The following is a 26,465-nucleotide window of genomic DNA, read 5'->3' on the forward strand; positions in this document are numbered from 1 at the left end:
AGACTGGGCTCTCCCCTTCCAGGAATGTTCTGGGACCACGGCAGACTCCACACGTGCATGGGGCAGGGGCAGTGCAGGGCTGATGTCGCCACCATGGCGGCCTCTGGCGCCTGCCTGGGCTTCTCATCCAGGGCGCTGGAGCTGGGCTTTGGGGCACTCAGTGGCCGTTTGCTCTGAGACCCTCCAGCAGCCTCCAGGACTCATCTGCCTCGGCCTGGTTTCCAGTCCTTGTGCTGGGTCACATGGACACTCCCTTCCCTACCTGTGACCCCTGCTTCCCCCTTTCTTGCCCCAAATCAGGGCTCCAGCCCCATATGGGGTAGGGGTGCTGGCTTTTGGACAGACAGCCAGGGGCCGTGCACAGACAGACACTGTGCATTTGTCATGTGGAAGACAGAAGGCCAGAAGGTGGAGGAGACAGCTGCAGGACGTGTGGTAGCTGTTGCCCTGCCCCTGGCTGCCAGGCCAACGCCTCTGCTCCCCCTGCCCCAGCAGCTGCACCTGCCTAGACCCTGGCAGGGCAGCAGGAGAGAGGGGAACCTGGGAAATCTGCAGGTGGTGGCGGCAGTGGCTGCAGGACTAAAATAAACAAGGCTGGTGTTCTGGGCCATGACCTGGCTCCCTGGGAGCTCAGGGCTCCCCAGCGTGGGGCTGTGGAGCTAAGCCAGGGGCTCAGGGAACCAGCTGAGCTGTGGGCATAGGGTGGGTACAGGGAGAAAGCCCAACCCTGGCTTTCCAGAACTTTCCCAAACTCAAAAGAAGGCATGGCCAGAGTCCCTGGGGCAGGCCATGGCTCAGTCCAGACCCTTGCCCCTACCCTGCCACAGCCTCTGCTCCAGCAATGGCCAGCAGAACAAGCAGGCAGTGGCTAAGGCCACTAAGCATCTGTGTGCAGCTGCTGCTGGGCCAGCCGTGTGCGCCCAGGGCCCCACGGGGGCAGGTGCGCCAGCTGGCAGGCTCACCACGCCAGAACCTGGCAGTCCCCCAGGGGAGTGGGTGTCAGCTCCCCACTCCCCATAACCACCTTCTCCGGATGAATTACCTGCCCTGCAATTAATTATGCAATTATCCAGGTTGGCTCGTGAGGAGCGGCGATCAGATTGCGGCGATGGGCCACAGGATAAAAGTGTTTCCACTCGGCATGATGGAAAACATCTCCAGGTGGGAGCTGCGGTGGCAGGCGCCACAAGTCCCTGGCATGTGTCCTTCCTTTCCCAAGCCCAAACTGCCGCTGGGGAGGCATCTGCCCAGTGACACCAGCATGGACATGACCAGGGCCTGCGGGGGCTGCTTCTCTGGAATGTGGTGGCCTGGGCGCCAGCAAGAGGGCAGGGATTCCTGGATGGGAACTGGGCGTCAGGCAGGCACAAGGGCTGAGGCTGGGTCTCGCACTGTGAGGTCTCCGGGCTTCCAAGAGGACTCTTTCCTGGCAAGACTCTGCACTCCTCACGGGAAGAGGAAGGGAACCGAGTAGGGGTAGATGTGGGCTGCATCTCAGCAAGAACTTCCAAGAGCAATGGCCGCCAACATCCAGGACATCTGGACTCCGGGGTGATCAAGGAGCCTCAGGGAACCTCCTCAGCTCCGCTGCCCACGCCAGGGATCCCCAGGCGGGCCCAGGTGGCATGGGCCACCAGGCCACGGGGTGGTTTGATGTCCTGGAGGTGCTGTGGTTTTTGCTACCTCCTCAACCACGTCCAGGACACTAGTCTGTGCGTGACATTGGGCGAGATGGCAGGGAGAGGGCCCTGCCCTGCGGATGGACACTGGTAATGCCAGTTAATAACATTAGGAGTGGTAGTCATGACGTCAGGATTACTGGGGACAGAACTTTGTACAGCAGGTTAAGATACCACCTGTGATGCTGGCATCCCACATGGGCGCTGGTGTGAGTCCCAACTGCTCCACTTCCCATCCAGCTCCCTGCTTATGGCCTGGGAGAGCAGTGGAGGAGGGCTCAAGTTTTTGGGCCCCTGCCACCTGTGAGAGAGACTCCTGGCTCCTGGCTTCAGGCCGGCCTCAGCTCTGGCCAGCATGGCCACCTAGAGGGTAAGCCAGCAAATAGACGGAATCTCTCTACACATAACTTTCAAAATAATTAAATAAATCGTTTTTTGAAGTTAGTGTTATTAGCGATGCTAATCACAAGGTTAGCAATATTAGTAGTGTTAAGTTAGCTTTATTAGTAATACTGATCACAGTATTAGTAATAATATCAATGTTAATAACAGTATTTTTAAAAGATTTGTTTGTATTTGAAAGGTAGATGTTTACAGAGAAAAGGAGAGACAGATCTTCTACCTGCTGGTTCACCCTCCAAATGGCCACAACAGCCTGAGCTGAGCTAGTCCAAAACCAGGAGCTGCTTCGGGTCTCCCACGCAGGTGCAGGGTGCCAAGGCTTTGGGCCGTCCTCGACTGCTTTCCCAGGCCACAGGCAGGGAGCCGGATGGGAAGCGGAGCAGGCTACATGCCCTTGGCATCATGAAGGTTGTATGTCTGGCAGTCATGCAGCAGCCATGCAGTTGGTTGAACCAAGTTGGCAGTTGGCAAAGGACTCAATCCAGCTGGTAAAAGCTGTGCCAAATCTGGAGCTGGCATGGTGGCTCAGCTAGGTAACCTTCCACCTCCAAGCACTGGGATCCCACATGTGTGCTGGCTTGTGTCCTGACTGCTCCACTTCCCATCCAGCTCCCTGCTGGTGGCCTGGGAAGGCAGTCAAGGATGGCCCAAGTCCTTGGGACCCTACGCCCATGTAGGAGACCCGGAAGAAGTTCCTGGCTCCTGGCTTCAGTTTGACTCAGCTCCAGTCACATGGTCATTCAGTGAGTAAACCAGAAGGAAGATCTTTGTCTCTTCTTCTCTCTGTTAAATCTGCCTTTCCAGGAAAAAATGAATAAATTAAAAAAAAAGATGCGCCAAAGCTGACAAAAGAATTCCAGGAGATCGCCATGGCAACAGCGCCGGGCCTTGCTGTAGCAGGATGCGTCGTCCTCATATGATTGACCCATATCCCTCTTAGGGACATCACCGTGGTGCTGATACTTGCTGGAAGTCTTCATCTTGGAGACTGAAGACTTGAGAAGCTCATGGAGTAAGTCTTCTGTGTGTCTGGGCTTTTTTTTTTCCATTTCAAGACTTTTTTTTACTAAAAAAAATTGAGCAACTGGAACATGAACTGACAATCACGGGATTGCAGGATGATGGCACCACAGGGCGGAGGATTAGCCTGCTGTGCCACAGTGCCAGACCCTAATTATCACATTCATTAATAACTTTAGTAATGGAAATCACTTTACCAGTTAGGACTACTGGTAGCATTAATCATAACATTAGGAGTGTTAATTAGTAGTGTTAACCATATTAGTATTATTAGTCATGTGAATTATATTATTAGCAATGCTGATCCAGTACTAGGAGTTAAGCATTTGTCACGTGGTCTCAGCAGCCCTTCTTTGTTTTTCCTCTTGGAAGCAGAACCAGGCAGGGCTTGTCTGTTGGCGGCATGCTGTCCTCCGGGTCCATGCGTGCACTGTCCGCCCTCAGTGGGGCGGAGAAACATCCACGGCAGGCGTCGGCCACGCCACGTTTGTCTGTACACCCCTCCGGGCATGCGGCTGCACCTGCTCATACTTCAGCAGTGAGTAGCACGGCCCTGTCGGTGGCTGTGTTCCTTTTTTAAAAAGATTTACTTGTTTTTATTGGAAAGGCAGAGTTAAAAAGAGAAGGGACACAGAGATTGAGCTTCTATCCGCTGATTCACTCCCCAAATGGCCACAATGGCCAGGAACGTTCTCATCTCCCACATAGGTGCAGCGGCCCAAAGTGTGTGCAAGGGACAAGCCCTTACCCAGAAGCACCCACTCCCGGTCCACCCAGCCCCGGCCAGGAGGCTGCCCAACTGCTGGCCTGCGCCTGGCTCAGAACTGCCTGGTTCTGCCCAACCTGCTGGCCTGCGCCTGGCTCAGAACTGCCTGGTTCTGCCCAACCTGCTGGCCTGCGCCTGGCTCAGAACTGCCTGGTTCTGGCAGACTTGTCCCCAGGCTGCATACGACCCTGATGGACTGTGTCCTCACCAAGGGGTTTATCCTCCAAGTGCCCCCTCGCGAGGGGGGAATATTTTGCCATTCTGTTTCTGGAAGAATTGGTGATCCATTTCCATGCTTGTACGTAGCACAGCATCCTGAGAGCTTACACAATCAGACCAGAACCAGAAAGGGTGAACTTCAAACAAGCAGGAGACAAACTGATCCTTTCTCATCACAGTTCCCTGGATGCTTTGCCTTTGTGTTCTTGATCCAGGCAGACAAAACAAACAAACAAAACAAAAACAAGGCTTTCAAACAGTTGAGCAACTGAACTTATTATTTATTTTAACATCAAAATACATCAGATGGGCTTAGTCATCTGGCTCAGCTTAATATGCAGTGGCCTAACACTACAAACCCATACATAACATTAAGACAGTCCTTGGAGGTACAGAACAGACTTGGTGGTGGCAATGAGTTGGCCTGGAGGCACAGCCTTGGCTGCACCACAGAAGCCCCTCAGAACCAGTACTCAGAAACAAAGATGTGGACGTTGACGACGTTTCGGTGGGAGACCACACCCCCGACCACGTAGTTCATCTCCAGCTTCAGGACGGCGTGAAACGGGCCCACAATGGGGCGCACTTGGCGCACGACACCTGGAGAGAGAGAAGGTGTGCTGCAGGCTACCTGGGGTCCTGGGGCTAGGAGGGGCCTCGGGCGCCTCGGGGTCTCACGGGAGCCAGAGAGGCTGCCCCTCCGCATGGTCACTGCTGCCGTCTCTAAAGACCAACGATAGTTACTCCTTTTGCACACAGCCTCTCTCAGACAGGGTCAAGGCTGTGAGCGTGGGATCTGGGGCCAGTGCCAGCCTCTAACCCCCAAGGAGTCTGGGACTCCTGTTCTATCGTCATCAGCTACCTGACAGGACAGAAAGAGCCGCCAAAAAGGCCTGGCATGGAGCGGATGGGTCTTCTCCCTCTTACCCACTGTGCCCAGCTCTGGGCCGGGGGAGGAACGAAGCAGGTGGCCATTCTTTCCTGGGATGTCTGTCCTGGAGCCCCCTCCCACCCCTGGCAATCCCCATGGGACACACTCCCTCCACTCGCACCCCAGGCTTTCTGCACACCACCCGGTTGCCCCAGAGAAGCTGCCAGGACTGAAAGCAGCAAAGTGCCCTGAGCTGGCCTGGGTCAGTGTGTTGCCCAACAGGCGTGAGAGAGGAAGAGGAGGAGCCTGGGGGTCAGGACTGGCTTCCTGGAGGAGGTGTGCTTCTCAAGCCAGCACAAAACTTCCAACTTGCCACTGACACACAAGGAGTGGCCTCTGCTGTGTCTAGCCATAGCATAGTCACAGACCTAGGAAATATGCTGGGGATATAGGTGTGAGGCCCTGGTGTCCGGCACATGGCAAAGGCTCGGCAACAACGGATGGGTAGGGAAGGCCTTCCTTTCTGCACCAGTGGCTGCTACTTCCGGGTCAGGGCGGGTGTGGGCGTGACATGCTCTCTGGGCTTTCAAAAAGCAAAATGCCCGCATGGGGGTGGAATTCCAGACCATGCGCTAAGCAAACAGGCTCCACGGGCTGTCAGCTTTCTTTCTCCACTCGCCTGCTCTCTGGCGGGGTCACGGCAGCTTTGTCTTATCCCATACCATGGCAGGATGCAGGCTTGTCACCAGCCCAGGGCTGCCCAAGGGCCCTGATGGCCGGAATGGGGACTCCTGCACCTGCCCCTCCCTGGACTGGGTCTGCTGGCTGGGGTCGAGAGAGCTCACAGTGCCAAATCCAGCTGCACACCCATGGTCCCCTGAGGCCTCCCTCATGTCCCTTTGACCCCTCTGCACCTGGGAGTGTGGGGGTCAAGTTCAGTGGATCCTGTAGGTGCTTCAGTACAAACCCAGTGGGGAGTGTGAACTGTGGGAGACTATGTGAACAGTAGGGGTGTGGGAGTGTGAATTGTGGGAGACTGTGGAGTGTGAACTATAGGACTGTGGGGGGTGTGAGCTGTGGGCCTGTGAGGAAGTGTGAACTGGGGGTGTGTGAGGAGTGTGAGTATGAACTATGGGCTGTGAGTATGAACTATGAAAGACTGTGGGAAGTGTGAACTGTGGGAGACTGGAGTGTGAACTATACACTGTGGGAGTGTGAACTGTGGGTGTGTGAGGAGTGTGAACTGTGGGCTGTGAGTATGAACTATGAAAGACTGTGGGAGTGTGAACTGTGGGAGACTGTGGAGTGTGAACTGTGGGGACTGTGTAAAGTGTGAACTGCAGGAGTGTGGGGAATGTGACCTTTGGGGGCCTGTGGCTACCTGGGATGTCCTGGGATATAGAGAGTAGGTTTGGGGCTATGCTCACAAGCCACAGCTCCAGTTTACAGAGGCAGTACCCTGGCCCACTGGTGAGCTGCTCCTGTGGGGGCAGGGCAGCAATCTCATGATATGGTCACCACACAGTACTGAGGGTGCACTGGCAGCATCAGGTGGCTCCAGACTACCTAGAGGTCCCGCCTCTGCGTCCTGCCCTAGGGCCCCTAGGGGCGGAGACACAAGGCCCCGCTTGGCATTCCAGGGCTGTTCAGGCCAACGGGCAGGGGGCAGGAACCACATGAGAAGTCATGTGCATGGGCACACACATCCCAGCCCAGCCGCACCCCACGCTCGCACCCACACGGATTCAGACACAAGGACTGGCCCAGCAGCCACAGGAAGGGGTAGCGGCCTGAGTGTCCTTCCAGAGGGGCAGGTGGAAATAAAGCCTGTTTCCAGCCAGGGCGGGCCCTGCCCCTCCTCCCTAAACTCACCCACTTGGTGCTGTATGGCTGGACAACACATGGGGAACCAGCCCAGCTTGGTGAGGCTCCTGGAGGCCTGGCAGAAGGGAGGAGGTCCCTGGTGGCCTCTGGCCTAGCTGCCTGAGTGAGCAGGTGCACGGGGCCTGGCAGGTGACGCGCCAGAGTGGGTGCTGGCTTGCATGCAGCATTCGACGCTCACTCTGGACCCCAGGAGCAGTATGGGGATCTTTGAGCAGAAAGGGCCAGAGCAGGGTGGAGATCCCACAGCCAGGGGCAGGCCTCTGTTGGCTCCTTGTGGGTGTCACCAAGTCCCAGCTGCTGCTGGCAGGGCTGTGAGAATGGGACCCCCAGGAGCTGGTCCCCTCCCCAAGTTTGCTCTCTCGGCCTCCGCCTTCTCATCTGCTCAGTGGGGACAGGGTCACTTAGTGCGTGTGGCCAAGTGGGCTAAAGGAAGCAGCAGGACCCAGTAGCTCTGGCGGGAGCAGCAGGTCTGGCCCTGCCACCCCCTTTGCCTACCTTCCTGCCCCAGCCCTGCACACCCCCTGACAGCACAGCGCAGTGCCCTGGCAGCTCCCTGCCCGTTCCCACGCTGCCCGCAGCCAGCAGCATCTCATCTTGCTCATTGCGATGAGGCTACAGAGACCCAGCACATGTGCTACCTCTTCCAAGCAGCCCTCCGTGACTGCGCCGTCACAGCAGCCTCACACATTTAAAAAAGAGACACGACATCTGCCCTGCGGGGACCCACAGGCCACATCCCCAGCCCATCCCCCCAAACACCTTCCCCTGCCTCATCTTAGCCTTGGGGAGGTTTGAACAGAAGGCCTGGCAGGGCTGAGCCTCATCATAAACAGATGAAAGAAGAGAGTTAAAAAGCAGCGGTGAGCAGGCAGGGCGGAGGGGGCCGGAGGCTCAGATCCCAGCTACTCCCTGGCAGCGCACGGAGCCTGGGGGCGCCAGGGGCGGGGCGGGCATCTGTACGTCCGCAGGCCGGTAACATACGACCAGTGCCCCCTCCCCGCCTGCCATCAGTCATCGCTCAGGAGTTACTACGTGGAAGAGCCCTTGTCGGAGTGGCCGCTGCAGCCAGCGGGGCTAAGAATGCGCTCGGAGCGCACAGGGCAGGCTCCAGCGGTGGGGCCGGGCGCTCCGGAGCGCGAGAGGAATGCGGAGGGATTTGCGGAGACAGCCCGGCCCCTGCGCAGACTCTCGCTGATCCCCACTAAGAACCAGTCTTTAAAGCCACATTAGAGGGAGGCCTGCCCTTGCCGACTCTTCCCCTCCCTTTTCTCTACTCTCCCAGGGCTCAATCCCTGAGGCCCGCGGTGGGGGCCTTGCATCACCCCACTGGGCACGGCCGGCGCCAGCCTGGGGCAGCCCGGTGTCTAGGGGGAGCTGGCTCCAGGCCAGCCCCGCACCAGCCTCCCCGGCCCTGCTCCCTCCACTGGGTGACCCATCACCAGCCCCTGGCATGTCACAGGCTCCCTAACTGGTTGCCTCACAGCCTTGAGGACCAGCTCAGCCCTGCCCCTCCGAGGACACCTTCCTGACCTGGATGTCCATCCAGGGCACAGCCTGCCTGGGGTAGGTGCTCAGCATACATCCCTTGCTGTTAGCGTCCTGCAGACACTGGCTCCCATCCTCTGACAGGAAGGACCTGGCACCTAAAACATCTCCTGCAGGAAGAACTACGCGGCTAAAAACTAGCCGGGAGCCATCCCTGGTTCTGCAGCCCTGGTTCTGCAGCCTTCGGTTGGTCACTCCCGTCTCTCATCTGCCCTGGGAGGCATCACATCCCAGCCCTGGCAGGTGCACTAGGGAGTGGGAGGATGGGTGGGGAGGGACGTGAGAGGCGCTGAGTGCCCTGGGCAGCGGGGCAACCTCCTGTTTTTAGGAAGTGAACCCAGCACAGGGCAAACCGTTCCAGGCCCAGAGCCACGTGCCAGAGTGGCTGCCAGGGTGGGGAGTCCAGGGAGTGATCCCCAGCAGAGTGAGGGACAGCAGGCAGCGGCTGCGGGGCCAAGGGCACCAGGACAAGCATGGTTCCCGTCTTATACCTGGGAGATGACGTGGGCACCATGCGCTCATCAGGTGCCCCAGCAGCTGGGACAGCCCGGCCAGGGGAAGGGCCAGGCCTGGCAGGGAGGCTGGGATCCAGGCAGGATGAATTCCTGAGCGCCCTATCCATAGATTCCAGCCCAGAGTTCCAAGGATCACGGCATCCCATGTGGTCCTCGCAGTTTCCATTCCTGGGGAAGTTGCTGTAGGGGACCATGTCCATGGGGACCCTCTCATACCTGGGGTTTGCTCTGTGGCCCTCTGCGCCCCGAGGCCCTGGTGGGGGAGCCAGCACACCCTCACCCCGCTGGGAGCTGAAGGTGCAAATGCAGCAGAGAGCCGAGCTTGAGCCAGCCCTGCCTGTTCACGATGGCACCTGCCCTCCCCTGACTTGTCATGTCCTGATGGAACGTAGTTCTTGGGGGCTGCCATCTCTCAACCTGCAGGCCCATCCCAAAAGAAAGCAGGGCCCAGGAAGGGCTCAGACCTGAAGCTGTGAACGAGCAAATGAGTTAGGGTCCAGGATTCCAGACTCCAGGAGCTCTCAGTCCTGGGGGTCACCCCTAGCCGGGGCCCAGGGCAGGCCCACGGTGGGCTTCTGTGGAGCAGGGTCAGGCGCTAACCTCATGCCCACCTATTGAGGCCGGACAACTTCTGGACCCCTGCCCCCTCGTCCCATCTGCCCTCGCCCACACAGGAGATCACAAAGGATCTCTTCATCGAAACTTGCATTTTACAGTGGGCAAGACCAAAGTCGAGCACCGCAGCAAGGGTAAGTGTGTCCTCCCCGTTGGGGTCCCCGCGAGGGTGAGTGCGCCATTAATTGTAATTAACTCATTATTCCTGTTGCCAGCTAGTGGAGGAGGAGGCCGGGGGTGTGGAGTCCCCCGTGACTAAGTGATGTTTACAACACGCACACCCATTTAAGAGCTTGTAAAGCGGCTATAAATGGCGCTTTGGCAACTGGCGGGTAACGATTCCCCAGCCGCAGCAGCCAGTGAACAACCGTTGGGCCCTGGCGGCAGACTGGCTTCCGAGAGCCAACAGTGCCACCTGGAGGCTGCACCGCCGCCTAGACCTGGCCACTCTGGAGCCCAGGGCAGGACACAGGGAGGCCACCATCCAGCAAATGACAGAGGGGCTGAGATTCCTCAAGGTCCCTCCTGGAGCTCTGGGGCCCAAAGTGGTCCCCTGGGGCCCAAAGTCGCCCCCCCCCGGAGCTGGCCAGGCTCAAAACCGGGCTCTGGGCACAAAGGGGTCCCCCGGGGAGCTGGCCAGGCTTGGAGCCCAAGGGAGAGGGGCACCGTGAGGGGCAGGCTGGCCCCAGGGAGGAGCACAGGGGAGGGGGGCACAGTGAGGGGCAGGCTGGCCCCAGGGAGGAGCACAGGGGAGGTGGCGGGGACACTCACCCACAGTCATGCCGTCCATGTAGCGCTTGATGATGTCAAAGGAGTCCCGCAGATTCCCTTCGGTGATGTCGAAGATTATGTCGGCCTGGTTGGCGGGGTAGAGCGGTGTGATGGCCCGCAGGAAGACGATTTCTGTGGTAAGAGGGCACAGTGTTGGGGGAGGGCAGAGGGGCCATGGGGACCTAACAGGTGCCGCCCTTCAGGAGGTGGCATCCCAGGAGCCACAGACCCCCTGAGCTCCACACAGCCTAGCTGAGGTCGGGCCAGACCAAGGCCCAGAGAAATTCTGGGAGCTATTGCCATTCCCTCCCCTGGCTCCTGGGGTGGGCTGGGCTGATGTGGGTGTGGGGGAGGGCGGGCCCCTAGTCCAGACCACCTCAGGTGGGTAGCAGAGCCAGCTCACTGGGGAGCTCTGTACAGCAGGCAGCTGGCCATGCCCACTCAGCTCCTAGAGCTGGGCCCACTCAGCTCCTTGCAGGGGACTGAGCCACAGAGCAGTCGTGGGCATGTGGGAGTAGTGTGTGCCTTGACAAAAGCCCATCCTGTACCCAAAGCAGACACCTGCGAGAGGCTCCTCCTACACGAGTCAACAATGGGGGAGGGAGAGGAACAGGGCTCCCCTCCTGCCCTCCCTGCTGCCACCACCCTGTGCCCAAGTAGGCAGCTCGGCCAGCATCTGCTGAGCCTTCGAAGGCTCCTCCAAAGGCGGGGTAACGGAGACTTCACCGGGCAAGAGGGCGGTTGGGGAACCCTGTCACCTGGGGTGGCAAGGCTGTGGTCCCCGGACAGAGTCCCTGCCCTGGCTGTGACGGCCCTGCTAGGCAGCATGCCCATAGGCAGCTGACCTGGGGTGGAAAGCGCCTCCCATGTTGCTCGTGGCCAACCCAGATCAAGCTGTCCCTCCTTGGTCCTTCCTGTGTTCCCTCCAGACCCCTTGGCCCAGCCTGGCCAGCCCTTCACTCGGGCTCCAGTGAGGCCGTCACTTCCTCATGGGGCCTTCCTGCCCTCCAACTCCCCAGTGCATGGCACAGAATGAATGCCTGAGGCTGCTGGCATGATAGTCATGCCCTGGGTGAGCCCCAGGCTGAAGGCCACTGTGGGTGCCTGGCTCCTGCACATTCGGCTACAGCAGGCAGGACGCCCCACTATCCCCGCTCACCTTCAGGTTGGGTGAACTCGCGGAAGGTGGGCAGCGAGATGACAGTGTGGGATATGGTGTGCACCGGGTCCAGCATGCAGGCCACGTGGTTGGGGCGGCAGGATTTGATGCAGCGCACGGTGTCCGTCTTCTCCTGGCGGGGCCTGTGGGCAGCCACAGCACATGGCACTGACGGACACTAAGCAGCAGCAGGTGGCCAGTCCCGCCCCAAGGGGTAGGGGACCCACCTCTGGCTTCCTGTGTGTGCTGGGTGCCGGGTGCCAAGATGCCCCGTTGGCATTCACAGGCTGGCTCAAGTGCCAGCACAAAGCCAGAGCCACATCCCCGTGCCACAGTGGGGCAAGTAGAAGCTAAAGTTTAGCACAGGTGCGTGCTGTGGGTGCCACACTACATGGGGCTTTAGATTGTCTGCATCGTAAAATATAGGAGAAAGCTACCCAGCTTCACACTCCTAGCTATAGCTACCCACATCCCAGCATGGCACAACATGGAAGATTGCAGAATAAACAGCTCACACCTGTGTGACTTCACAACCCTGTGGACTGTGCACCAACCCGTTCTGGGCTGCCCTGTGTCCAGTGTATCCGCGCTGTGGGCACGGTCAGCCCAGTCACGGCCACGTCACAGCCTCAGCCATCCGACTGCCACAGACAGAATTGCAGGCCCAGCATGCAAGGTGTGTGTCACTATGACACTCCCGGTGTATTTGTTGGGGGCACCTGCTTTTGTAATCACCACCCAGACCCCCAAAAAAGAACTCTGCCAGCGGCTCAGAGCTGCCCCACATGCACCAGAAGGTGGTCACTCGCTGAGTGACCCCAAGCCCCAGACCCACAGCAATCCACAGCCCGGGGCTCTTCAGAAGTGCCTTAACCAATCACTGGGACTTGCCCAATGAGGAACTCTTTGGGGGCCAAGTTAAACCTCTGCCAACGACGCCTGCATTCCAGGTGAATGCTGGTTGGAGTCCCGGCTGCTCCATTTCCCACCCAGCTCCCTGCTGACGTGCCTGGGAAGGTAACAGAGGATGGCCAAGTGCTTGGGCCCTGCACCCACATGGGAGACGGGAAGAAGCCCCTGGCTCTTGGATCTGGCCTGAATGGTTGCAGCCATCCATGTACCATGGCACAAGTCTCCCAGCAGGGGCCTGGGCTGTGTGCTTGGCTCCACGCTGGCTGCTGCGGCTGCTGCCCAGCCCTTACCCACGGATGGCAAGGTACTAGCAGAATGACTGTAACGCTCACTTCCAGTTCTGAGCCGGCGGAATTCCATCAAAAACCACTTCTCTCCTGGCACTGTTGCCACCTGATTCCCAGGAAATCGGCTCCCACAAGGGACACAGATCAACATGAGCCCATTCCACGGCATCTGCCAGGTTTAGAATGAACCAGCTCTGCGTCTCCATAAGGAATTCTTAATTTATTCATCTGAGAGGGAGAGAGAGTGCTCCCACTTTGTGATCACTCCCCACATGGCCACAGCAGCTCCGGCTGGGCCAGGCTACAGCTGAGAGCCTGGGAGGCAGGGACCCCAGCGCTTGAGTCACACCCACCACTCTGCACCCTTGCGGTATGAAAGTTGAAATTTTGGGGGAAGTTACGGCAGGCCTCCCTGGGCCGGCATTTGTAGACTTTTCCCCAGGCTTTGCGTTTCAAGATTCGTCTTCTCCAGATGTGGGATCGTCCTTGCATATTTGAAATACTTGTCACTTTTGCTGCAAGTCCTACACTCTCTTTTCTGTCTTTTTTCTCCCCACAAAAGCCCAAGCCCAGGTACAGACATTGTATGCAGGTCTCCCTTGTGGGTGGCAGGAGTCGAAGCACGTGGGGTCTTCTGTGGCCTTTCTTCAGTCACTAGAAGGATGCTGGAGCAGAGCAGGGGTGGACGCAGTGCCATCGTGGGCAAAGCTGCTGCCTGCTGTGCCCGTGTCCCACATGGGTGCAGGCTCCGGCCCCGTGTGCCCCATTTCCAATCCTGCTCCCTGCCGATGTACCTGAGAAGGCAGTGCAGGATGGCCCAGTGCCCAGACCTCAGCTCCTGGCTTTGGACCAGCTCAGTTCTGGCCATGTGGCCATTTGGAGCATGAATGAATATGAAAGATCTCATTCTGTGTAAGTCTGCCTTTCAAAATAATAAGCAGCAGCAGCGGCATCCAGGACTGAAACTGACACTTGCCCCGGTATTCAGGAAGCCAGCGTTCCAAGCAGTAGCCCACGTGTGTGCAGGGCATCCTGGGTACCCATGTGCTCTCGGGTGGGTCCAAACCGGTTGTACGCAGGTGTGCCTGCTGCCTTGCTGTGTTGTAGCTGTTTCCCACAGGCCTTTTCTTCCCCTTTCTGTTTTTTTATGTTTTCTAGCTGGGGTCCAGAGAGCTGTAAGAACTCGGTCGCAGCCGCTCCAGGGCCCCGGCTCTGCTGACTGCTTTCCCAGGTTCCTGTCCGTCACAGCACCTCCCTCCATGTCACCCCCACCTTCAGCCATGACACCTGCTGTCACTGAAAGGCCAGCCTCCAGGGTTCTCTGCGAAGATCTAGAGCAATGACCTAATCCCAGGGACAGCAGAGGGCAGGGCTGCAGGCACACCCAGGACCAGGCTGCCTGGGTTTGAACGCTGGCCCCACCAGGTGCTGGCTGTGGGACTTCAACCAAGTGACCCAACCTCTGTGCTACCATGTTCTCCTTGTGGTCCAGGGCTGTTCCCAGAACTTGCCTGCCTCCCAGTAAGCACCCCAAAAGGAAACACGCATATGTGTTATCTTCAAAAAGCTCATGCAAAAACACTTATGGGGAAAAAAAAAAACTACTTGTGGATTCTCATTGTTTTGCACCAAAATAACCCTAGCAGTACAGTCACCTGGTGCGCACATCCCATGTCAGGGCGGCTCGGGTTCAAGTCCAGTGCCACAGGACACCAGCTTCCTGATAATTCATATCATAGGAGCCAACAGAGGATGACAGCTCAAGTCATTGGGTCCCTAGCACCCACATGGACACCCAGATGGAGTCTGGGACTCCTGGCTTTGGTTTGGCTCAGTTTCACCTCTTGCAGTGACGTGAAAGGCAGACAGCTGGGATCAGAAGTGAGGGTGGCTCCATGCATCAGAGACCCTTGACTAAAGTGCATGTGTCGTTTAAGCCAAGGGATACCCAGCTACTTTCCCACAACCAAAGTCCCCCATGCTCACACTCATGGCCGCCTTCCCTCTCCCCCACTGCCAGGTGCCAGGCACTCCTTGAAGTCATCCGGGCAACGGGTTGAGAGGCTCTGAGGGGTGCACAACTTGCCAAGGGCCCTGAGGAGACACGAGCACCTGCCTGTCTGTTTTCTCTGCACAGCAGCCTCTTGGTGGTATAGTCTGAGGACACGGCATTGACCGTCCAGAGAGGCGGACACTTAGGCTGCTCAGGCGCTATCCTCCCCACACACAGCACAGCCCCCGCCCGGGCCAGGAGTGCCACAGACAAGGCAGCTGCAGTTCCTGCGAGAGAGGGCACTGGACGGCCTCCAGAGCCCCTCTCAGCTCTCCCAAGTGCACAAAGGCCAGACTGTTGCCCCGTATGACTTGGGCAATGACAAACAGTAACTAAACAGGACAACAGAATCCTTGCTGTACGGTGCTGTTCTCACAGAGGAGATATTTAAAGGAAGCCTTGAAAACACTGCCCTTCCTTCCACCCAGGCACACAAGGATCTTTCCAATCACCACCCACTTCCCATCCATGTATCAGCTATTCCCCCTTCCATCCACCTACTCAACCTTCATCTAGTCCAGCTTGCTCTCCCCCCATCCTCCCTCTACCCACGCACCCATCGGTCCATCTACCCACCCACTACCCACCTACCCACCCATCCATCCCTCCCTCCATCCACCCACCCACCCACCTGTCCACCCATTTATCCACCCATCCACCATCTGTGGCGACCACATGGAGCATCTTGCCTGCGGATTGCAGGTCAGAGCTGTTGGCATCTCTGTCCAGTGTCTGGCTCTGAACTGACTTCTCTGGCCTGGCCACCCACTACAGGCTGCGTCCCGCCCACCACAGGCCCCGCCCCACCCCATGTCTGGGTTCCAGCTTCCACCTTTGTAAAAAGAGGTTGACTGAGCTCAGTGTAGTCTCAGGGGCCTCCTAGGCCAACACCTCCATCCTTCGATGAAGAGAGCACGTGTCGGCAATGCCCAGCCCTCACCTGCCTCACCAGCTGCTCACCCAGGAGCCCTGGGACACACACCCCTGCCCTGGGTCTCCGGCTGGTCCCGATCACAACCGCACCAAAGAAAAGCAGGGCACGCAGGGCAGGTGGGGTGGCTGCGGAGACTTTATTCACATCCCCAAGGAGGGTTAGAAAAGCAACAAGAGGGAGCCCCACCCCGCCCCCCACCCCGACCCCGCTCCCGGCTGAAGCAAGCGCTCAGAGCTCTGCTGATACAAAGATGAAAAGCTTGGCCACAAAGGAGCTGACGGCGCCGTGGCGATAGAGATCCATCTTGACGGTGAGAAGCAAGTCCCGGGGCTCAGGCACCGGCTTGGTGAGGGCCACCACCCCGCTGTGGTGGCTCACCTTGCGGGTGGTGAAAAAGCCCTCCTCGTTGCCGCCGGTGATGGCCAGCTGCATGCTGTCCCCGGGCACGGCGCTGGAGGGGCCCATGCGGAAAACCACCGCGGGCACTTGGATGTTGGTGGGGAAAGAGAGGTGGTAGTAGGTTATGCGGAGAGGCAGCTTGACGCACTCCTGGTTCTCATGGCAAGGCAAGCGCTCGCAGCGGCTGCAAGTGGACAGAGAGACAAGGAGAGGGTTAGCGCGGATGCAGAAGCGGGGCCGCCACAGCACGGGGCCTGCTCGGCCAGCGTCAAGAGCACCCTGACTCACCTAGGGGAGGTACCTTGGACCTCCAGGTCACGACTTGGCACTAGCCTCTTGCAGCACCCTCGGGGGCGCTGGACGGCTGGGGGAGGGAGGGACAAGGGGAAGGTGTGCCCCTATCTCTCAGCAGCGTCCACCCCGGACACACTCAGCAGGCACACCTGGCCCTCGGAGTGTGCTCCAGGTACCCTATGCCCAGACAGCGCCAGGGCTCTTGGGACTCCTGGGAGGTCCTTGGAAGCGACCCCTGAAGTTACAGGCTGCTGTCATTTCTGTTCCCTGCCACACACCATTTTGCAGCTGGGGAGCCCAAGGTGTGGACACGGGGCTGTGCAGGAGCAAGGGTCCAGTCACACCCCAGTGCCCACCCCTTGGTCCCGGCTCCAGGCCCACGTCCCTCTTGGCAGCCACAGGGCAGGCTCAGGGCTCGGAATAGACAGGGCAACAGACTCCAACTTCCAGGGACCAGCAGAGGAAATATTCCGCCTTCCTAAGATGGGGCTAGAGATGCGATTTCCAGTCCTGTGACAGGACAGGGGCAGATTCCACTGCCCTTGAGGGAGGGAGGGACAGGTGCTGAATTTCCGGCCTCAACACGAGTGCAGGGATCTGATTCCCACACCTGAATGGGGACAGGGACGAACTTCCTGTGACAGCATCAGGACTAACTAATGCCGTGCTCCAGGTTCTAACTGTCCATGGCAGGACAGGGCAAAGTTCCAACTTCCTACAACAAGATGGAGACAGAGTGGGATTGGTGCGATAGCTCAATTGGCTAATCTTCTCCCCTACAAGCACCGGGATTCTGTGTGGTTATCGGTTCATATCCCGGCTGCTTCACTTCCCATCCAGCTCCCTACTTGTGACCTGAGGAATCAGTGGAAGACAGCCCAAAGGATTTGGACCCTGTACCTGTGTGGGAAACCCAAAAGAAGCTCCTGGCTCCTGACTTTGGATCTCCTCAGTTTTGGCAATTGTGGCCTTTTGAGGAGTGGACCAGCAGATGGAAAATCTTTCTCTCTGTAAATCTGCCTTTCCAGTAAAAATGGATCTTTTAAAAGAAGAAGAAGATGGAGACAGGCTCTAACTGCTGGTGACAGGGTGACATCAGGGACCATCTCTTGCCCCCTTGACCCCGGCCCGTCCCCTCAGAATCACAGCTCTGGAGAGCCTGGCGCATCGCAGTCCACTCTGCCACCTTGCCTGAGCTTGGATTTCCTAATCTGAGACGACCCAGGCCCCGCTCTCCCGTGGCGTTCCTCCTTCAGCAATTACACATCCTTATCCCATGTCACATACCAGAGTATGCTCACCTCTGGCACCTGCCGGCAGTGGGGTCACCCATTTACAGGCTGCTGGTCAGGGCTGAGAGGACAGGAGCCCTCCACGCTGCCAGCTGTCCACGCCTCCGAGGGCTTACAAAGTGCAGCCTGGACAATGAGAGGTGTGGGAGGAGCCGAGAAGGGAGCCAGGCAAGAAAGGAGGTGTGGAACAGGCCACGTGAGGAGAGGCGGCCCTGACCCCTGAGAGATTGGCCCGGAGGAGGGCCATGGGGAGGCAGGGCCACTAGTGGGGCAGCCTGGGTGTGCATGGGGGCTTTCCTCTTGCTCGCTCTCCACAGGAAGGCACAGGCCCCAGGATGACCCACCCCACGGCCTGGGCATAGAGTCAGCCTGTCTCACTTCAAGCCCTTCCACACACAAACGTACATGAGCAGACACACACAGAAATGCATGCAGGCATGCTTGCCTCAGCAGCTACAGAAATGGCCTGGCCAGCAGGTGGCGCTGGGGTCTCCCTCATGCAGAAAACGACACGCCATGCTGTGCGGGCACCGCTCCAGCAACCACGGACAGCCAGACACTTCCTGCTCCTCGGTGACTTCACCCTCACATCCCACAGTCACCCACCAGAGGTCCCAGGACCCTTCTTAATGCAAGGTGTTTCTGGGCTGTGCTAGCCAGTCCCTTCGTGACTCAGCACCCTCTCTTAGCGCCTAACACGTGCTCACTGAAGGATCACTGACCCCGTCTCAAGCAGCCTGGACCTCAGAAACCCGAGCCTGCCCTGCTGTACACGCACCCAAATGGCCAGCAAATCCTAACTGCCCATCACACGGGACCGGCCGGCCAGTGTGGCTGGACCTGAGCTTGGCTGCTGTTATCAACTCTGGCACAGGGCCCTCACCCTTGCCAGGCGCCAGCACCATAGACAGACGCGACCCCCGTAGAATGCCACACGTCCTAGGCCAAGCCACACGTGGGACAACAGTGCGGCCCAACACTGAGTCCACGCATGACCGTGACACCGCGTTCTGACATCACACACTAGAGACGCACGGCGCCAGGGTGCAGCCGTCTTGCCTGAGACGCCTGGTGTTTTGCACACACTCAGGCTTCTGAAGACAAGCCCAGGAACCAGCCATGGCCAGGCAGCCTTGGAGGAGGGTCCTGCGCCCCGGAACCCCACCCCGGCTTCACCGCTCACTGGTGCCCAAGTACACCCGGCCACGCTCTGGGTTGAGACGGCGCATCATCAGAGGTCAGTCCCACTGGGAGGGAGCAGAGGACATTCCAAGACCTGCCAAAGGCCTGCTGCTGGGAGCGGCCAGGGAGGCGGTGGCCATGCTCCAGTTACCCCCCTCAGCCACTCGAGACAATACCCGGAAGGAAGCCAGGTGGGGAGAGGGAGAAGGCAGGGCCCCTGAGAGAGAATGAGGTGAAGGATCAGGCCAGAGAGAGTGAACCAGCCATCCAAGGAAGGCGCAGAAGGGACGGTTGGCCCTCAGTGGGGTACAAGTCGCCTCCTAAGGTCAGACAGCGAGTCCTTTAGGGGTTCCCGGTGGTCAGCAGGCTGAGAAGATAGGCCCTCCTGGCCTGCGTCCCACCCACACCAGTTCTGGGCTCAGCACAGAATGGATCCACTTGCGACTGACTTGTCACCACAGCTCTCTCTGGTTCCAGAGCAACCCCCAATTCCCCCACTTGACTGGGATGGCACAGCCAGACCCGGCCCCCACTTCCATGCTGGGCCCCGGCTGGTCCAGACACCCCAACATAAGCCAGTCTTGTGCATGGAGAGTGACGGCCCAGGACCTCGCTACTGCTCCAAGCCCAGTCCTCCCTCGAGAGCTAGACAACATGGGCTGCAGCTCGGGGCTTCTCCCTCTGCGTGTCCCGGGGCAGACACATAGGCTGGCAGAGGACTGGCTCCACTGCTGGCCCGGGCTGGGATCCTCAACACGGATCCCCAACACGGTAAAGACACAGGCAGACCATCCGAGGCCACCAGCACCCAGAAAGGCCAGGCCCAGGAGAGGCTCACACATCCCAAGTTCAGCGCTCATCCTCCTTTTCCTCGGTGCCTCTCTCAGATCCCCCAAAGCTCACCTTCCCACCAGCTGGACAATACTGGCACGGATGTCTGTCTGTGCCCCACCAGGTCTGAACCCTGGCTTTATGGAGAACGGGGCCATGCCTGTCTACAACACTGGAAACCTCCAGTATCCACGAAGAACAGGGAAACTCTTGAGACGCACAGGCCCCGCCCAAGGCTGGGAGTGTTGTGCAGAGCTGCCCTACAAGCAATGCCCTTCTCCAGCACTGGTAGGAGGTTCCCAGCAGGTGCCAACTAGAGGGAGGGGGCAGGGCTTGCTTGCCTGATGTTAGCCACCCTAGAAACCCAAGACCAGTGCCCCCCCCAGCTCAGGCTTAGGAAGCGTCAAGCCCTGTGCAGGCACACCAGTTAGAAGTCCAGCCCACAGGCCTCTGGGACCCTCATGTCCAAAGGCCTGGCAGCGAGGGCCTTACAGTGACACATGGCTGCACTGCCCAAATGCGGGCGCAGAGAGAAGCAGGAGCTTCTGTCATGGATGAGCTGGTCCTCTGCTTCCCCCCAGCCCCTCACCAGGGCCCCTGACGTCACAACTCGGGACCCAGCCAGGCCCCCAGGCAGGCCAGCACCCACAGACAACAGCGATGACGGCGCAGTACAAGAGGCGCGGGGCGAGGACTCACGTGTCCGCGGAGCGCCGGTAGTTCTCAGGGCACTCGAAGGCCAGGCAGCGGAAGCCGCCCTGGATGTTGAAGCAGGTCTCGTTGACGGAGCAGTTATGGATGCCGGTCACACACTCATCAATATCTGTGAGAGGACAGAGGGCTGAGGCCAAGGTCGAGGCTGCACAGACCCAGCACCTCACCAGCCGCCACGGCCCGGCTCTGAGTCCACTGCCAGCCCCTCTGCTTACAGCATACCTACACTTTAAACATTTTATTTGGCAGAGCAAGGGAGAGACAGCAAGCTCTCCCATCTGCTTGCTCATTCCCCCAAGTGCCCGCAACAGCCCAGGCTGGGCCAGGCAAGGGAAGCAGGAGCCAAGAGCTCCATCTGGGTCTCCCACCCCAAAGTAGCAGGCACCCAACGCCCTGAGAGCCATGGCTGCCGGCTCCCCGGGTGTGTGTTAGCAGGAAGCCAGACTGGAAGCAGACAACCAGCTCTGCAGCCAGGTGCTGTGCTATAGAGTGCAAGCGTCCAACGTGGCCCTCGGCCCCAGGCCAACGTCCCACAGGGCCCTCGGCCCCAGGCCAGAATCCCACATGGACCCTCGGCCCCGGGTCATTGTCCCACATGGCCTTCAGCCCCGGTCAGCGTCCCACATGGCCCTCGGCCCCAGGCCAGCGTCCCACACGGCCCCTCTGCCCCCGGGCCAGTTCCCAGTTCCACCCCATTCTACAGGACCCCTGGGCTGAGCAGGGCTAGGGTGAGGCCAGCATGCTAGGTGGGGTAGCCCTGAGTGCCCCCCTTCACTAAAGGGGGCCGAGGGTACTCCGGAGTCACAGGCTGGGCAAGTGGCAAAGCTGAGCTTTGAGCCCAGCATTGGGCTCTACACAGCACTGCTCTATAGCTCTGGGCCCCACTTAACCCATGGGACCCCTGACATGCTGGGAGGGGACGGGCAGAGGCTCCTAACCCATCCCCTCATGTTACAGACGAGGAGGCCGGTCTTAATGGAATGCCACACCTCACCCTGAGACCAGACTAGGCTGTCCAAGCCCTAGCAGAACCAGGCTGGGGACTCCTACCGAGGGCCCCAGGGAAGCCCCAGGCCGCAGGGACTAAAGTCACCTGCCGTGGCAGACATGGGACATTGAGGCACTTACACCAGGGCCTGCAGAGGGGCTGGGCAGGCCCCTCCCAGGGAAGGGAGCGGTGCCTGAGGAAGGGGCTGCACAGAGCTGGGGCAGCTCCAGGTGGGAGCCCGCATGTTCACCCCGACATCATCCACTCACACCCACCGAGCACACCCACGGGCACAGGGACCCCAAGGGTCTTGGAAATGCAGGTAGAGACCATCTGGGGTGTGACAGCCCCTCCCCACAGCATCCAACCCATGCTGGGGCAGCTCTAGCCCCAGTGGACTCTCACTCCACAAGGAGGCCCATGGGACACAGGAAGGCTCTTGATGGGATAGTGACTGGCACCCAGGGACAGAGGCCTCGGCCACATGCTCACTGCTCCCAGAGAAGGCTGGACAGCTGAACCAGCAAGCATTAGGCTAAAGAACACAGTCATTTGGGTACTGCACCCCCAGGGCACCTTCCTAGAGGCTGGCAGCCCCGTTCCAGTCTCTGAGTTAGGGTTACTGAGGGCAAGCAGGAGGGCCTGGACGACCCCCAAGGATGCGTGGACACGCCTTGGATGTGGGGACTTCCCAGCCCCAAGCGAACCCCACATGTGATATGACGCTTGGGTCGGGCAGCCCCACGCCTAGCCCACCTGGCCACACCCCATGGTGCGGGGCCAGGGTGCACACTGCTCACGTACCTTGGCAGTTGCGGCCGTTGGGGGCCAGCCTGTAGCCGGTGGAGGGGCAGCTACATTGGAAGCTTCCAGGGATGTTGATGCAGCGGTAAGAGCAGATGTGGCCCCCGGTGGGCAGGGCACACTCGTCAATGTCTGCAAGGACAAAGCCACCTCAGCCTTCACAGCAGCCAGCAGGGACGGGGTGCCCAGAGCTGTCCCCGGCAAAGAATGACGGGGGAGCTGACGTAAAATACCTAGGCGTCAGCGTCAGCAGCCGCACCCTGTAGCTGGGGTTGACAAGGCAGGCAGCAGCCCAGGCACACAGGGAGAGCCTGGCATCAGGGCGCGGAGAGCCCCTGGAGCCCTCCTCACTTCCCAGCCCCACGCCAGTCAAGTGGCTCCAACGTCCAGTCTAGTCAATGGCCATCGCACTCACAGGTGCAGGAGAGAATAACAGGGGGTTCAAGGCCTACTCCCCAACAACCTCGCTCTCTATGATGGTTGAAGTGGATAAGTAAACTTTGGCTGCTGGGGAAGCCTGCATGGCCGCCAGCCTCGCTTGGGGCAGTTGGCAGGCTGGCCGGGTGGACCCCGCAGTGAACAGCCCGCCCACCTGCCAGGGGATGGCAAGGCAGGCAGCCCACCTTCACAGGTGACGCCGTCCACGTCGCTGAGCTGGTAGCCCCGGCGGCAGTAACACTGGTAGGAGCCGTAGACGTTGGCACACTCCTGGCTGCAGGGGTTGCTGCTGCACTCATTCACATCTGAGAGGACAAGGAAGGGAGGCAGGGAGGGAACAGAGCCACGTCACACGGCGCTGCTCACACGGGGCGCTGGCAGGGGCAGCCACCCCTCCTCCTCCCTCAAGCTCATCCGCACAGGTGGGACCCCGACGCCACCCACCCCTTGTGGCTGATGGGCCTGGGGTCTCTGTCTCTGCCCCTGTGAGCTTCAGGCTGCCATCCCTGTGTCAGGTACCAGTCAATCCTATCCCATCTTCCCCTGCGGTGACAGGTGGCACAGGGACCCAGCACAGGGGAGGACACTCTGGGTGTTCCAGTGCTGGGAGCTCACAGGAACCTACAGCAGCTCGGAGCTGTGCTTCAGCTGTGCCCTTGCCTGCAGAAGCCAGCAACCTACAGCTGTCCACTGGACCTGGCCCACCATCTGTTCTCACAAATAGTTTTATTGGAGCACGGCCGTGCTTGCTCTCATCCCCATGGGCCTGGTTACTTTAGTGCTGTGGCAGCAGAGTGGAGGAGGTGCGACAGAGGAGGCCACCCAGTGCCTCGGCAGCGTTCAGAGGGAGTCGGCCAAGCCCTGGCCTGGTGTGCCTTCCCATGTTTATGTATCTACTGCTGGTTCTCAGCAGGCAACCCACCAGCATCCATGAGCCTCTTGGCCCATGCATCACCTGCTTGCCATGGCCCAGGACGGCATCTCCCCGTGTCCCAGAGCTATGTCCTGACACAGGAACTGAGTTCTTGTCCCACAGCCAGGCAAGTGCCTGGTAAGGTGGCAAAGCTAGCCAGGGCCTGGTCCTGTGTCCACAACGCTGCCCGCTAACAGGTTTTTCAGTAATTTATTCCCATTGCATTTGAAAGACACACAGAGAGATCTTCCATCTGTTGGTTCACCCTCTCAAATGCACACAGCAGCTGGGATTGGGCCAGGCTGACGCCAGGAGCCCGGGCTCTGGGCCACTGTCTTCCACCTCTGAGGGCTTACCTCCACAGGAAGTTACAATCAGAAACAGGGCTGAGACCGAACCCAAGCACCCTGATATGGGGTGCCCATCTGCCTTGCAGCAAACTGGCCACAGCACCCCTGTCACCAACCATGCGGCTTGCTCTCTGTGACCTGTCTACCCATCACTCCCTCCATGGACTGTGGGCAGAGGGAGAGCAGAGTCCCCAGAGCCACAGATAATGGGGTCGGATAGCTTCAAGTCGAACGCTCCCAGCCGTCCTACCAAGCCCCCTCACTCCCAGGGTGAGCAGCTGTGCTCCCACCAAACCCCCCACCTGCTGAGACCGTGGAGGACAGGGCCCCTCACCTTCACATGAGCGGCCATCCACAGAGAGCCGGAAGCCTGTGGAGCAGCTGCAGAGGTAGGAGCCTGGCGTGTTCTCACACTTGTGGCCACACAGGCGCCCAGGGTAGCGCTGGCACTCATTGATATCTGCAGGGGGAACAGGTAGCTCAGGGACAAGTGACCGCTGGTGACACCACGCCCGCCCACCTCCCTGCCTCCTGCAGCCTCAGCTTTCAAATGGGAGAGCCTGGGGCTGAGTCACCACCGGCATGCCTGTCCACCGTTCCAGCCTCTGGGGAGAAGGGGCCACTGAGATGTGGCAAAGGGGCAATGTGGGGTGGGGAAGCAGGTGCTGGCTGTCCCAAGCACCCTCTGGGCATCAGCATCCAAGCCCAGTCCCAGCCAGCCTGGGTCACAGCATGTCCTAGCCCTTTGTCTCTACAGGCCACTGTGAATCCTCGGGAAATGGCTCCCACTTCTGGTGTTTGCAGAACACTGGGAAGCCCTGGGACATGCACACCTGCTCCACCAGGGGCTGTGGGGCTGGGCAGCTAGGGAAGGGGTCTCCAATTTGGGTCTTCTCTCTGGGAGCCCACACCAGGGACTCAGACAAGCATCAGACCCGGTCACTCCGGCTGTTTGGAGCCACTCAGCCAGATCCCGGGGGACCACCACCACACACCCACGCAGCTGGATCCCGGAGGACCTCCACCACACACCCACGCAGCTGGATCCCGGGGGACCACCACCACACACCCACGCAGCTGGATCCCAGGGGACCACCACCACATATCCACTCAGCCAGATCCCGGGGGACCACCACCACACACCCACGCAGCTGGATCCCAGGGGACCACCACCACATATCCACTCAGCCAGATCCCGGGGGACCACCACCACACACCCACGCAGCTGGATCCCGGAGGACCACCACCACATATCCACTCAGCTGGATCCCGGGGGACCACCACCACATACCCACACACGTCCTGCTGATGCCATCAAAGTAGTAGCCAGGCTTGCACTCGCAGCGGAAGCTGCCGGGGGAGTTGATGCAGCGGTGCCCCGGGCCACAGGGCTCCGACGGTGGTGAGCACTCGTCCACATCTTGCCAAGGGAGAGAGGTTGGAGAAGCATCAGGGTAGGACTGGCAAAGCAGCCCCCCTCCTCCTGCTGCTCAGAGCACCTGCTAAGGGCTGGGTCCACCCAGGGACACCACCCACCCAGCTGTAGCCCCACCCTCAGGGACACCTGCTGTGGCCAGGGCAGCCCCTTCTTAAGGCAGTTTACGGTGATGCCGACAGCCATGGAGATGGGCTCATGGGATCATGGAGGGGTGGGGCACAGGAAGAAGCAGCTGATGGGGTGGGTTGCTCCTGCACTGGTCCAGCCAGGCAGGGAAGGCTGTGCCCGGGTACTGGCAATGGGCTGGAGGGACACGAGGGGACAGCTTCACTGTGGGACCAGCTCTCCTCCTCCGGAGGGCTGCATGTGTGCCTATGAGAGTGCTATATGTGCGTACGTTCATGTGCGTATACATGTATGTGATCGTCCACGTGTTCGACGTGTGTGCACACATATCGCAAACGTGTGTTCATGCACGTATGTGCCTGTACTAAGAGCAGAAAAGTCACCCTCAGATTGTTCTCTGGCGGAATACCAACCGATACATCGCGTGCCCTCCTCGTTGAGGTGGTAGCCGCGGCCACAGTTGGGCACGTTCTTCTGGCACGTGTAGGAGCCCTCTGTGTTGATGCATGTCTGCCCCACGGGGCACGGGGCACTGGTGCTTAAGCACTCATTGATATCTACAGCAGGAAGATGGAGACAGTACTGTGAGCCTGTGGGAGCGCCTGCTGACCGACCGGCTCTCCCAGGAGCCCTGGCCCGCTCCTCCCAGGCCAGCGGAGACCGCGGCCCTCCCACAGACCAACGCAGCCCAGAGAGCGGCTGCTGCACCCAGCACGCTCCGCCTGTACGTCGCCCGCCTCTTCCTGCTCCATCAACCCCCTGCCTCCATCCCTCACACACCTAATCCATACGTGTTGCCCCCGCAAGCGTGTCCTCCACCCAGGCCTATCTCCCGGCCAGGGCACTAAGGGTGTCCCCTGGGTGCAGCCCCTGGCTGGCTACTCAAAGACATGATTCTGAAGTCACTCATCCCCCTCGCCCATCTGACCACTACCTCCTTGGCGATGCCCTTCAGCCGGCACCCCATCAGGGCCACTGAGGTCACCACATAGTGGTCTCCTGTCTCGCCTGGACACGCTCCTGCGTGGTGTCCACAGGACACTGTGACCCAGGGATGAGCCTGG

The 26,465-nt window shown here is 59.5% G+C and overlaps 1 protein-coding gene across 2 annotated transcripts in view; it reads right to left on the minus strand.

The window, feature by feature from the left end:
- Positions 1-4,346: 4,346 nt before the first annotated feature.
- FBLN1 (fibulin 1) overlaps positions 4,347-26,465 on the minus strand; it is a 41,646-nt gene continuing 19,527 nt past the window's right edge. Inside the window, exons 9-17 of one of the 2 annotated variants that reach the window (XM_004589424.4) lie at positions 25,815-25,958; positions 25,129-25,257; positions 24,172-24,297; positions 22,760-22,879; positions 22,137-22,268; positions 20,330-20,453; positions 11,447-11,589; positions 10,288-10,419; positions 4,347-4,686 (exon numbers count right to left, since the gene is read on the minus strand). In XM_004589424.4, coding sequence (XP_004589481.2) covers positions 4,547-4,686; positions 10,288-10,419; positions 11,447-11,589; positions 20,330-20,453; positions 22,137-22,268; positions 22,760-22,879; positions 24,172-24,297; positions 25,129-25,257; positions 25,815-25,958 — 1,190 coding nt within the window. In that variant the 3' untranslated portion in view covers positions 4,347-4,546. Of the gene's footprint in view, positions 4,687-10,287; positions 10,420-11,446; positions 11,590-15,843; positions 16,216-20,329; positions 20,454-22,136; positions 22,269-22,759; positions 22,880-24,171; positions 24,298-25,128; positions 25,258-25,814; positions 25,959-26,465 lie in introns of those variants that run through there. The other variant, XM_004589425.2, reaches the window with a different exon arrangement.

Source organism: Ochotona princeps, chromosome 15 (genome assembly GCF_030435755.1).
Source record: "Ochotona princeps isolate mOchPri1 chromosome 15, mOchPri1.hap1, whole genome shotgun sequence".
NCBI classification, from domain to species: domain Eukaryota; kingdom Metazoa; phylum Chordata; class Mammalia; order Lagomorpha; family Ochotonidae; genus Ochotona; species Ochotona princeps.